The following is a 13,669-nucleotide window of genomic DNA, read 5'->3' on the forward strand; positions in this document are numbered from 1 at the left end:
CAGCTGAGATGGACTTCTGCTCTTGGCTCTGACAGTCGACAGCACTCAGCTCTGGGTTTAAGACAGTTACATTAGAGAGAAGAGGGGCTGAAATATCCTCTGCAAGTGGCTCGACACACTTACCTGAAAATCTTTAGTTCACATTTGGAGCCAACAAATTGCTGCAGTGCGTTACAAGATTAAATGCAAGCAGAGCATTCAAATTTAAAGGTGACCCTCTTTCTCACTGTGATAACGATTTAATCTAACATTTCCATTTAAATTTGCTTGACAGCCTTGATTAAACAGTGCAAATATTCCCGGGACCCGTCTGACAAAACATCACCAGCCAATTAAAAGCAGCTTCTAACTCTTGTCTTATTAATATGTGTGACGTGACTCGACTGGGGATTAATTGGATAAAGAAATCTTGTGGTGCGTGCAGGCTTGTCAACTTTTTTAGAGCAATTTCAAAAGTTGCAAAGACTAACTCATCATTAAAGCCCCTCTGAGTGCACTCCTTTGTCATCCTATCAATACTGACCACCAGTGCATAAACCCTGACTTTAAGAGAAGTGAATGATACTGGATTGGGAAATGCGATTGCACAAGAGGAGACATGGTGAAACAGGCAAAAAGCTCCAGGAGAGTGATGATAATATGACACGTGCATCTCCTCTTCTCTACTATTTCAGACTTGCAAAATGTCTGACTTTGAGGATTTCAGCAAGCCAGGAGGGCAGACGAATGTGTCTGAAAGCTACCAGCTGAACCCCACCAGCGTGATCGTGTCGGTGGTCTTCTCCCTCATCTTCCTGCTGGGCACCATCGGCAACAGCCTGGTGCTCGCTGTGCTTCTGCGGAGCGGGCAGGTGGGATACAACACCACCAATCTGTTCATACTCAACCTGAGCGTGGCCGACTTCTTCTTCATCATCTTCTGCGTCCCGTTCCAAGCCACCATCTACTCTCTGGAGGGCTGGGTGTTCGGCTCCTTCATGTGCAAAGTGGTCCACTTCTTCATCAACCTCACCATGTACGCCAGCAGCTTCACGCTCGCTGCCGTCTCTGTTGACAGGTATTTCCATCATTACAGGAATTATTCAATTGTGCTCATAAACACACATCAGCTTATTATACAACGCAGCAATTACTCATTTCCACCTCCCTTCCAGGCCCTACATCCATATACAATTTTCAAATGACCTTGAAATAATTATTGTAATCAAATGAGAAATGGTTGGATGATTGTTAGCACAATGAAGGCCGGAAAGCCCTTTTCTTCCTGTTGCAAAAGGCTGTTGTTATTACAGCTGCAACCACAGCAGTTATTATTTCTGTCAATTATTTTTTCATTGCTTGTTTTGTCGGACTAAACGCCAAAGGAATTCAGTTTGCAGTGATATAAAACAGAGAAAAGCAGCAAGTATCACATTTGAGAAGGTCAAACCAGGCAATGTTTCTCATTTAGACCCGATAAATGACATAAAATATTCACCGATCATAATTCATTTTCTGTGGTTGACTAATTGATTAATTGGTTCAGCAGTTGGATGCAACTGATCTTGTATCTATATCTTTCTCTACTGTACTTTACAGGGTAAGTGTTAAATTACAAATCAGTTACTCGAGTCACTGATTCCTGTGTTGCTGAATCTAATATGTTTCTATTCCTTCCCTCAAATTAAACACTTTTCCCCGCTGAAATGAATATTGCATTGGCCTGTCAGATGACTTCATTTATTCCTTCAGATTAACAGCTGTAGTAATTACCTTTATTTTCATACATTTTACATTCATTTTTCTTTGAAACTTCACTTAGATACATGGATTGAGCTTTGGTTATTGAACACAGTATTGTAGTATGTGTTAAACTCAAAGATATTTCCAAGCGAGTGGAGAGAGTTTTCCAGAGTTAAAACGTTAACGCCGGCGTCTTTTGATGCATAAAAGCTGGTTTCTGCGGCTAAGGCATGTAGCTGTCTCCGAAAGACAACAAATTTATGAAAGATTTAGTCGTTCAAGGACACATATTATTAATTCGTTGGAATTCATTAAGACTTTGAAGAATATGAATCAGTAAATTGAGGGAAATAAATGATATACTGAGCACACAAACACTTTATAATAAACATAGGAAACATACACTTAAAGAAATGCTGCATGAATACATGACTTGTGATGATTTAATGATCAATCAGATGTTTCACTTTGAACAAATCACTATATGTGGTTCATAAATATTTAATATATCATCAGTTAGTGAACGGTAATTCGCATCATGCATAACTACATATTTTGCCCCCTTATTATAGTGTGCAGCACCCTTTCAAGCATCCTCGTTGATGGTGTTTGTTAATGAGAATCATATTTATTAATGTGAACAGTATCAAGCCTCAAAAAATCATTGAGGAAGGCTGTAAAAAGCTTTGACTCAAGCTGCTATGAATTCTTTTATTAGCTACTTTATCACATAATGTCGAAGTAAGCTGCATTTAATTAATTACTGATGTATTTTTCTCATCTGAAGATAAAAACAACTCTGGCAGCATCATGGGGATGACTCTGTAATTGAATATCTTATGAGAGAATCATTCGTTATCCCTGGCTGAAAATTATATCCCCCTCTAAGCTTTCATTATAGTTGTTGGGCAACACTGTCAGCTCAGTCAATATGGACAGAGTCTGTGTGCAGCTGCACTCTGCAGCAGACACCCTCTGCTCACACTGGCTGTGTTTGCACTTTGGAGGGTTCAATAGATTTCTGAGCCTGCCAGCCAGACGTTTCCTGCACAGTCTGGAAAAGAGCAGAGTTGAGAGGTTAATGAATTTCCGTTGTTTTCCTCCTTAGTTCCCGTGTAACAAGTGACCAAAAAGCAGCATCTTAGAGTTACACTTTAGACCAGGAATCCCCAGCAGGAATTAAATCACAGTTCAGCCTGAATGAGCAGCACACACACACACACACACACACACACACACGCTCATGGGGTCTTTGAATCAAAAGTCTTTGCTGCTGCAGTGTGCTGCCCACACATTTCCATTTACTGTGATTTTATGCCAGAGAAATATTAAATTTGAATGTGATTCCATATTAAACAAAACAATTTGGCATTACTGCTCCTAATCTATTTCGTGAAGTGGGAGATACTTTGTTATTTAAATATATCTAATAGTCAAGGCTCGGTTTCGCCCAGTGTGGTGATTTTAGTCAACAGACGTTTGCTTTCCTGCATTTGAATCGATTTCATTTAGAATCCGTCCAAAAACAAGTTATTTTTGGGTATATGAGCCAAGTAATCAAAGCAAGCCGCTGAGCCTCCATATGAGACAAGTAGGTTTAAGGAATCTGCCTTGTTCCTTTCATGCACAGCACAAGTGTCATTTCAGTGAGGGTTCAAAGACAGAGAGGCAGCTCCTTCTCATTCTGGAGAGCCAGGTGAAGTGTCCTGTAACTGGGAGGACACGGATTTGCAGCTTTACCCAGAATCCCTGGCTTTGGCAAAAGAGGCTGCAATGCCTCAAGTACGTCCTCTCCCTCAGAGAACATTATCTCATAAAGCAGCATGCTGAATATGGCGAGCACATGTTGAAAGACAAACACACCAAGGGGTGAGGAGGCAATAGCTTCTGCAATAACATGTGAAAACCGCTGTGGTGTCTCTCCTCAGGCTGTGAGGCTCCTCAACGCATCCTCTGCACTCCACAATTAAAAACAGATTTATTTTTAGGACTTATTATTTATTAATCCAGCTATGTAAGTGTTGTTTTGTGACTAGCATAACGGCGCTACAACTAGCATTTCGTTGTACAGCCCTGTGTTGTAATATGAGAAGTAAATAACCTTGAACCTTGATTATACAAAGTGAATGATGTCATAAAAACATCAGGCTCTTTTCCCATGATAGCATGTGATGTGCCTTTATTGCCTTCCTGCTCAGCAACATCAAAAGCACACCACAGGGCACAGTCGCAGTCGCAGTCTGATTGTTGTGGTTTTACCAAGCGGTGTGTGCAAGCTCATGCATCATATCCCACAAAACCTTTCTGTCTGACGCGTTTCCCTGAGGTGTTTTTATTCAATAAAGCCCGCAAATGGTCGTGCTGGTGTGAATGAGTAACATCCAACATAGAAGCCTCAGTGTGAGCCATGACACTCGTAACAGTGAGTGTGGAGGTGGCAGCGTCCCTTGTGGTTATTTCCCCTCATGTGATCAAATTGTTTCATCAAGTTTCATTTCCTCTTCGCTCACGTAAAGCTCTGTGCATCTGAAATTGAATTCATGGTAAAATTATTAACAATTATCGTGTTCATGTGCTTTGGCTCACGTGTGAGAGTATTATTTTTGTGTCTTGTAGGTATCTGGCTATTCGTTACCCGCTGCGCTCCAGAGAGCTACGGACCCCGTGTAACGCGGTGGTCGCCATGGTGATCATCTGGGGTCTTTCTCTGGTCTTTGCGGGTCCTTATCTCAGCTACTATGACCTGATCGAGTACGCCAACAGCACTGTGTGTATCCCCGGCTGGGAGGAGCAGAACCGGAAGGTGCTGGACACGTGCACCTTCCTGGTCGGCTACGTCATCCCCGTGCTGATCGTGAGCCTCTCGTACACTCGGACCATCAAGTATCTGTGGACGGCCGTCGACCCTCTGGACGGCATGTCAGAATCCAAGCGGGCCAAGCGCAAAGTCACCAAAATGATCATCATTGTCACCGTCCTTTTCTGCATATGCTGGCTGCCGTACCACGTGGTGATCTTGTGCTACCTGTATGGAGACTTCCCCTTCAATCAGACCACGTACGCCTTCAGGCTTCTCTCTCACTGCATGGCCTACGCCAACTCCTGTGTCAACCCCATCGTGTATGCTCTGGTGTCCAAGCACTTTCGCAAAGGCTTCAAGAAAGTCTTCAGCTGCATCCTCAGCAAAAATGGGAGAAATAAGGTCCACGTGGTCCACGTGGCCAACACTGTGCCCGGGTTTGAGGCAGGCTCCACGGAGGTGTCACAGATGAACGAGGAGAACATACGACAGAACGAATGTGAAATGATTAACAGGCCGATCGCAGAGCCAAGAGAAGCAACGGTGACACTGAATTTGCCCTTTCAGCGGCAGACTTGACAAGTGATTCAGCTCTGCTGAGTACAGATTGCCTTATGTGAAAGACATTACAGCTAATATTTTAAAAAATGTGCAAACTCATCATGATATTCACACATTTGTTGGCAAACCAGAGAGAAGATAAAAGGATTCATGCCCAAATATATTTACATAGGAAAATGGAGTGTTAAGCTGTCAGTAAGCAGTGATACTGTGTTCCATAATGTTCCACTAACAGACAAACAGAATGCTTTGTATCTACTAAAAGTCTCAGTATTTCCTGTTTCCACCATTTGCCTTAACCATGGCTCGCACTTATATTTATTCAACTTTTTCAGTATTTGAAAATCTACATTTTTGCAGCACTTTTTAAGAGCAACACAGAACGTGTCTCATAACGTGACAGTATAATTCACCTCTTCAAATTGTTCCAAAGATGTTCAAAGGTTTGCGACTTTCGGGGGAAATTCACATAAGGCAGCACTACTTGCTCCTCGCTTGACTTCAAACAGGGTTTGATGCAGGTTTAAGGTCACTGCCCTTCCCGTGACGTCCAAAGGAAAGGCGTTCCTCTGCAAAGTGGTGCTTCTCCCACGTGAAGTCCATCCTGTGCCGGTCAGCACAACACCACAGTGTTTCCAACACCATGTTCGACTGAATGTTTTCTCATGTGGTCTTTTCCTCACAGAGGCTCAACTGCACATCCTCAAAGTCTGATTGAACCTTTTTGACTAGTTTGGAAAGTGGGAGTCTGTTATCAAGGTTTTTCTAACTGGAGCAAGATGTTATTTGGTCCGTTTCTTTCCTATCTTGCATGCAGATGCTGTTCTGTCTTGTCAAGATATTACTGGTATATTTGAATCATATATGTTATAACGTAAGAAAAAAAAAACCTTTCCGAAATTATGTGCAAACATGACATTCAGTTATATTTCAGTTTCATACCAGCATTTAAAATCTCCATTTTTTAAGTGGAATCTGGTGTAAGAAGCTCAAGAATCACGTGTCAAAGGAGACGTTTATTAGTATTTATTGAATATGAAAAACGAACAGGTGTTGTTGGAAGACTTTTGGACCTCACTAGAAAACATGTTCTTGCTTTACTTGTATTTTGTAATGATTGTATTCATGGCATGTTTCTCTTTGGTGTAAAATACTATGTATTTAAATTAATATGTTTCAATGAATGAGTGCACTTAAGCGTTTATGAGTTGTGTATTTTAAAATGTGTGTATTTTGTGTATCCAAAATTCTGAAAGCTGTGTACATGGGTTATTTTGTTCCTTTTTCCAAATGAGAGCAGATCCTCAGTCTCTCTCTCTCTCTCTCTCTCTCTCTGTTTCGCTGTAAGCTTGTGTCCTACCTCAGAGCTGTAAGAAGACAAATCTTTTGCCCCTTAGTTGTGTTCTGTTCAGATTGCGTAAGATGCAATTTTCTTCTTCAGAGAATAATTTCCAAACAGAACATTCTCCTTCGCACTGACCAATTTTGTCTGTCTGCTGTGATTTTGCCCTTTGTATCTATAGTATATACTTAAATGTCTCTCTGTTCTGTTTCATCATGTAGTTTTCAAATGTAACAGCCTGTAGATTTAAAGAATATATATATATTTAAATAGATATTTATCAAAATGTTTTAGACCACAATGTACTTAAATTGCCAAATAAAATATTTTCTGCTGTGAGATTTTAGCGGAGGTTTTATCAGAATTCAAAATGTGCATAAGTGTGAACAGAGTGAATAAAAAAAAAAAAAACTACCTCACACTGAGGTACACTGCGTTGCCATTAATGCTCTCTTTTAGATCAATAAAAGAACTGACAAACATTTAATAAAAGCAATTTTAAAGTATTTTCATGCCATAGCTCCACTCTTGCTAATGTTTCATTAATTGTTTGCTTGAGCGTCACAACACCACAGGACACACAAACTGAGGTGAGCTCACCGTGAACTAGCTTAAGTAGCATTTCTTGTACACATTGTGTAGCATCCACCTGGGTGATGCACGGCAGCTTGTGCCAGAACGCTCACCACACATCACACCTACTACATGCTACTAACACACGCAGTATGTAGTACATTCTGCAAACTGTTTTTCATAGTGGTGTGCAGTATTAAACTGTTAAATCCATTTATTTTGCGGTTCAGCACCATCCTCTTATGCTCTGAAAAGGAGAAATTATACATGTGAATTTTCCAGATTTTCTGAAAAATTTGCCTATCTGACGATTGGAAGGAACCAGATTCACCAGCATTGCGTCACATTACTTCACTGCAAATGCAACACGAGTTGGAGGCGACGTTGGTGCTTCCAGTATTTCTATCGCTTTGGAAGCGTAACATTATCCTCCATGCTTCAAACTAGGTGCCTTTTCACAAAACTTGTTAATTGATGGTATTTTCGCTTGTCAGAAGTGAATTTATTGATGAAATAGCCTGCATTACAAAGGTGTAAAACAAAACGTTGTTGGCCCGACTGGTTGTTGTGACCATCCCAGCGCTTTGCATTGTGGGACACAGGAGGTGAGGTAGACTGGTGTGATGCGTACTGGAGATTTTTGCAGAATCCAAATCTCTATGTTTAGTATTGTCACTAGACGATTAAGTTTAGCTAACATTAACAAAGCACTTACTTTAACCCAAACAATGACCAACAGTGCAGCAATGATTTAACGTGCCAAAGATGTCAGTGATCTGTGGTCCTGCTGCTTCGTTTTCCTCGCTTTAGATTCATTGGTTCACCATACAGTCTATCCCAGTAATGGTTGACGGTGCTTTGCTTTGCTCGGGGAATGGTCACACTGCCTACACACATAACAGGCAGTGTGTGATGTAATATGGTTTTAGGGGGACTTTATCATAATTCCCAAAAATTTCTGCTGTGTTGAGCTCGGGGCTTGCAGGGAATGACAAGGTCAGAGCCAAATATCATCCCTGCCTTGGAAAATAGCAGGATGATGCTCCATATCTGTTCCATAAAGACAGTAAATATCAGGGAAGTTTTTCTTCTTACCACATATTTACTCGCTGCTGTAGGCTGCTCACTGCTGTTTTCTGCTGCAGGTGTAAGAGATGATATGAACGAGCAGATCAGCCAGAGATCACTGCTCCTCTGGGAGGTGATGACACAGCCGTAGGCAGTACAGCCCATGTTTTAGATAAAAGAAGACACTAATGAATGAATTAAGCCTTTGTTGTCATAAAAGAAGCAAACTAAACTGACATTATGTAATGATGTTCAAAATGTTTGATACAGCTGTTCTTTTATATTGGATTTCTGTTTGCACAGGAGAGCAGAGCCATAACCTGCGATGTTGTACAAACAAGTGGACAGTCACCATGCCACACACGCTGCATACAGAAGCTTTGGATACAGACATCTGACAGGTCCATACGAACATCAGAGGCGTATGATGGGCCGTAACAATAAAGGCATCTATTATACAGTCCTTAATGGAAGACGAGAGATAAGATAAGATAAGATAAGAGATAAGATAAAACTTTATTAAACCCCAGCCGGGGAAATACGGGTGTTAAAGGCAGCAGGCAATAGCAGTAGGGGAAAAAAAATAGCAACAGAATAGAGACATACATAACAAAAGCTGACTATATATATGCACATTTTATACAAAGGACTATATAAAAGAAAGAATATGTAAATTATATATATATATTGTCGCAAAGAACTATAAGAAATATTGCCATAGAATATAATACAAGTACAGCATTTACACTATTGCACAGTAATCAATATATATGTGTCACAGTAGAATATGAGTATGTATGCATAGGTTGAGTTCTTAATGAGAGTAAAAGACAATGAAGTAAGCCACGAGAAATAAAAAGCTGCAACACGTAGTGTTTTTCATTAGTGTTTGATCAGCTAAAGGGTGCTTTGAGGAAAGCACATGTAAACACTTTTGCGTAGGAGTTCTTTTTATTGTAAGAAATGGACTATAACATATATAATCATGTTTTCTTTGTGCATTGTTGGCAACAGAGAAGCAGTGAAAGTACATTTTGACCACCATGACTCAAACTCAGTGCATCACTGGGTCATTTGAGGATTGTTCTACTGGATTTGTGCTTTGGTTTTTATGTGAATGCAACCAGAAACGCGACTGTTGTGGTGAGAAAGTGAACCGGGGATTTGAGATCTGAGAAATCATTCTTTCAACAACTGAATCTGTGATTCATGTAAAAAAAATATTTGATTAAATTATTTACTATTTCTATGCCATGTGTCTATTTTATGACTTTTACCTTTTGTTGTGAAGCACTTCTAGAAAGGTGCTACATCTGTCAGGCCGATACTGGAAAAGAGGACTCAGGCGCAGAGTACACAGCAACAGAGTTTATTAAATCACAACTCGCCAAAGACTCCTCGACAGGCGTGAAAACAATAGCTGTGAAATTACTCTTGGCAAATACTATGAGGACCTGACTGTGGTCTAGGGAAACAAAACAAATAACTAGAATAACGTAAATCGCTCAAAGAGGAGGAATATAGGCTATGAAACTTAAGAAACAATAACCGCTCCAAAGGGAGGAAACAAAACAAGGCTATCAAAATTATTCAACGCAGGGAATAGACCACTACAAACCAAAATATGCTCCGCTAAAAAGACGGAGGATTATCACAATATCTCTGGGAGGTTAGAACATAAAGCGCTCGCTAGGAGGGAAGGGAAGGAAAAGGCAAAGACGAATATACAGGCTAGGATAAGACAACAAAAAACGCTCACACTGAGGATAAGGAAATTTCTAGTAAACAAACAAAAGGACTATGAAACGAGAACAACGAATACACTCTTAAGGAGAACTTTGGAATAACGAGGAATTAACAAAGGAACAGAAAGCTCTGACTAGACTATGAAACTTTATCAACATAAAACGCTCATGAGGAGGAACAATGGCTTACACGAAGGGATGATCTGTGGCTGTGGTTCAAGAGTAGGCACGGGTGATACGACCTAAGGACAAACACACACTGGCACGAGACAAGGGAGACGCAGACCATTTAAACACATGGAGGGTAATAGGTAACAGGTGGAGACAATGGGTAATCAGGCTGACGCACCGGTGACACATGAGGGAGGGCAAGTGCTCTGAAACGAGAGGAGAATTAGATTCAAAAAATAGAACAGGGGATGACAAGACAAAAACCCAAGACGAGACAAACCTCACCGCGGTGTGACAACATCAACACATTTACTTACTACAGAAAGACTTCTAAGATTGAATCAAGTAAGTTAAAAGAGAGTTTGATGCTCAGCCAGTAACATCAGATGCTTCATCTGGATGTAACCTAAACTTCTTGTAATAATGTGTAATAACAAGGTTCAATAATAACCAGATTTTGAAGGACAACGATCTCAACATAATTATTCTGTGATAATGCACTCTAAGAAATGATTCATGGAGTTAGTAGGTACAGCTCAAAATCAACAGCTTTTTCTGTATGAAAAAATAAGTTTGTTATGTTTATAAATTTTAATGAGTTGATAACTTAATTTAATAAGTTTGTTTAACTGAAAATAAATGTAAAAAATTAACTCAATATTGCATGGATTTTCAACAGATATTTCTGCCTCAACTCAAAATATAGGCGTATTCAGTTGGCACAACTTAAAAATCCATGTCCCTGTGACTTAATTAGCTGAGTAGCCTACAAGGCTGAGCCCGAGTGAGCACAGCACACATCTGCTAACTTTGTGGTTTGGTGAGTAAAAATTGACTCATATTAGTCACAACAGCTTAGTAGTCAGTATAAGAAATAGTTTTACACAACAGGTGCTTTTTCTTGGTCAGCAGTGCTACTGTGTAAGCTAGCAGTAACTTAGCTGTAGTAATTCGGTCTAACCGTAGTGTTTGCTAAGATTTGTTTAGGTTGCAAATGTTGATTGGCACTGGTTAACTTTGTGTCTTTCAAATTTATTTTAAACTGCACACATTCGGTTTGTTTTAACTTAGTCAGCCATTGCAGCATCAATAGTGGCTACTAAAATCCACATTGATGACGGGAATAATGACGCCTTAGCTGTACCAGTTGTTAACAGCGCATGTGTATTTCTCCCTGCCCATTTCATTGCAGTAGTTTGTGTGAATTTTCTTTTGTTTTCCATCTTGAAAAAAAGTTAAGTCAAATTTATTGTTATTAAGTTGCAAGTTGTAGCCATCATAGCCTTCTGATTGACCTTATTTGAACAGAACTGCTAGTTTCCAAAAATGAAGTGATCCTGTAAAATGTGCAAATTTGAATCACCAAGAAAGACAGATCTGCTAAAGCATTATAGACTTAGACATGGTCATGGTGGAGAATCTCTCCCTTGTCTTTATTGGGAGTGCTATTGCTCATTTAAAACATGGGGCAGCCATGTTTAGAGTTTAAACTCTAAACTATACAATAGTTTGCTGGCTCAACATAAAAAAAATGAGGTAACAATTTCCATGGACATTTCTGAGTAGAATGAAAAGAAAATGAATAAGTTAGATTAACTAAAAGGAGTAATTTTAACACAATTAAAATTAAGTTGGTTTAGCTTAAATAAGCTTGTAGAGGAATAGACAAATCATGTTGATTGAACTTAAGTAACTGAGTTGGCCTAACTAGAAAAGTCGTGTGGCATGTACTTAATACTAGCTAAGTTGAAATAACTTAAAAATATCCATGGGAATTGTTACCTCAATTTTTTTGCGTTGAGCCAGCACATCATTTGTTAGAGTGTGGCCTCTCTGGCTTTCTGTAGATCGGACCGTAGATGACGGAAAGAGACGCATTAACCCGCACCAACAGCATCTCAGTTATCAGAGACGTTAGATGTGCTACTGCTGAGGGAACAAAGCTTTTATGAAACACACATCTTACACTTACACACTAAATGTGTTTCTACAAAGTGGGGCCAGGAGCTTCCCTTTGTGAATTTAAATGCCTTATGTGATGAGCTGCAGACATTAAGCCTGTAAGGTTAGTAGTGACTGTCGGAAATATACTATACTTATGTCACTGACGACCTTAACAGGGTCTGCATCGGCGTCACGGTTGCTCTGGAAACCATGCTGCAATTCGTTTAAGGTTACAGGTTTTTTTTCTAAAGGTTTGAAATCATTCTGGAAAAGCAGCCGAGTTTTGTGGATGCTGCTTTACTCGGACGTTGATGCCATACAAATAGAAACAAGGATGCGAGGAGTAGATCCGAGGGAGAGATGGAAGGTTTATGTTGTGGCGAGAATTCATCACGTTCTTCAGGTTTTACAATTTGAAAAAAAGTTCAAATCTTTACCTCACAATGACAACGGGAGAAGTGTTGCAGGAAGCAATTGAGGAAATGATCACATCTCTGCAAGATAGAATTGGAGCTGCAGATGGAAGTGATGGTTTAAATGACAGTGGCCAGTAGTGGAGTTAGAATTGCTGCACTGTTTCCTTGGGGTGATTTTTCGTCTGGTTTTACATCAGCATCAGCAGTTTCTTTAATCTTGATATAAAACCAAAAATATTTACAGGATCATGCTGCAGTGAGAAGTGCACGGTTTGAGCATTAATCATGATAATTAGGTCTGACTTGATCAAATAGTAATATTACCAAAGACGCATAAATCTCAGATCTGGATGACTGTTCATAGTATCAGTATTTGCAGCACAATTATGGTTCTCTACGAATCAATGACATAACATCCGAGGCAGCAATTGACCATCAGAGTTAAACATCTAATATCAAGTGCTTCCGCACACTGAGTGGAAATCAATACCTGACATTTTCTGTGTGCTTCACCTCCTTCTGATGACACAGCACATGTCGTTGATACACATAAAGAAACCAATACCACTTGTTTCATTTTTGCCATCCTATGTGTACTGTATGTGCAACTTGATGATGTTCTCAGAAAGGCTAAAATCATTACCATCATATTAATCATGTGTAGCTTTAATGGGTGATTTAACACTGAGTTAATCTTGACATCTTGTGCCAGGACAGAACTTTACTCAAAAACTATGATGTGAATATCTTACATTTCTGAGCAGTCTCTTGTTTGATGTATTGTTTAAAACCAGTACATCTGCTGCAGACCAAAAAGCACACATGCCCTGTATAACCAAGCTGTCACTTCACTGGACCGAGGTTACCGACTCGCACCCCTTCCTCAAAGGAAGAGCTGAGTGAAACCGCTGCTGTTAACAGGCAGGTCAGCATGTTGCAGAGAGAGCTCATCATCAGGAACATGAAGAAACACCAGGTAGCACACAGTGTCTTTGAGAGGTGTGAAGTAATTGTCAGATCACCTGCAGCTACACGCTGTAGAGACCTGAGTACACAAAGATTTCAATTTAACTTCAGAAAACAGTCTAATTAAAGGTTTTCTTTGATTTACTCCACAAGGTGCTTTGAGGCTTTGGTTAAACTGCATGTTCATATCACCCAAAGAGGTCCTATTTATGGTCTAATATGAGCCCACTCATCAATCATTAGTCTAATATGAGCCTGTGGGTTGAAAGCACAACTATAACACGTCATGGCAGTAGCAGCAGCGCAGCCTTAATTGCTCCACACATCGTGTTCATTTAAACCGCTCTCCCGAGTATGAAGC

The 13,669-nt window shown here is 40.0% G+C and overlaps 1 protein-coding gene across 1 annotated transcript; it reads left to right on the forward strand.

Moving 5' to 3' along the window:
- The first annotated feature begins 683 nt into the window (after window positions 1-683).
- On the forward strand, window positions 684-5,101 carry galr2b (galanin receptor 2b). Its single transcript, XM_041957765.1, has 2 exons — window positions 684-1,057; window positions 4,339-5,101. Exons 1-2 carry the CDS (start codon window positions 684-686, stop codon window positions 5,099-5,101), a joined length of 1,137 nt encoding a protein of 378 aa, XP_041813699.1.
- Window positions 5,102-13,669: the final 8,568 nt, after the last annotated feature.

This window comes from Chelmon rostratus, chromosome 17 (assembly GCF_017976325.1).
Source record: "Chelmon rostratus isolate fCheRos1 chromosome 17, fCheRos1.pri, whole genome shotgun sequence".
NCBI lineage: Eukaryota > Metazoa > Chordata > Actinopteri > Chaetodontiformes > Chaetodontidae > Chelmon > Chelmon rostratus.

Bases quoted from the DNA above. Each gene is read 5' to 3' on its own strand.
- galr2b (XM_041957765.1), top strand. From the start codon at position 684: ATGTCTGACTTTGAGGATTTCAGCAAGCCAGGAGGGCAGACGAATGTG. The intron at 1,058-4,338 runs GTATTTCCATCA...TGTGTCTTGTAG, and splicing joins GCTGCCGTCTCTGTTGACAG to GTATCTGGCTATTCGTTACC.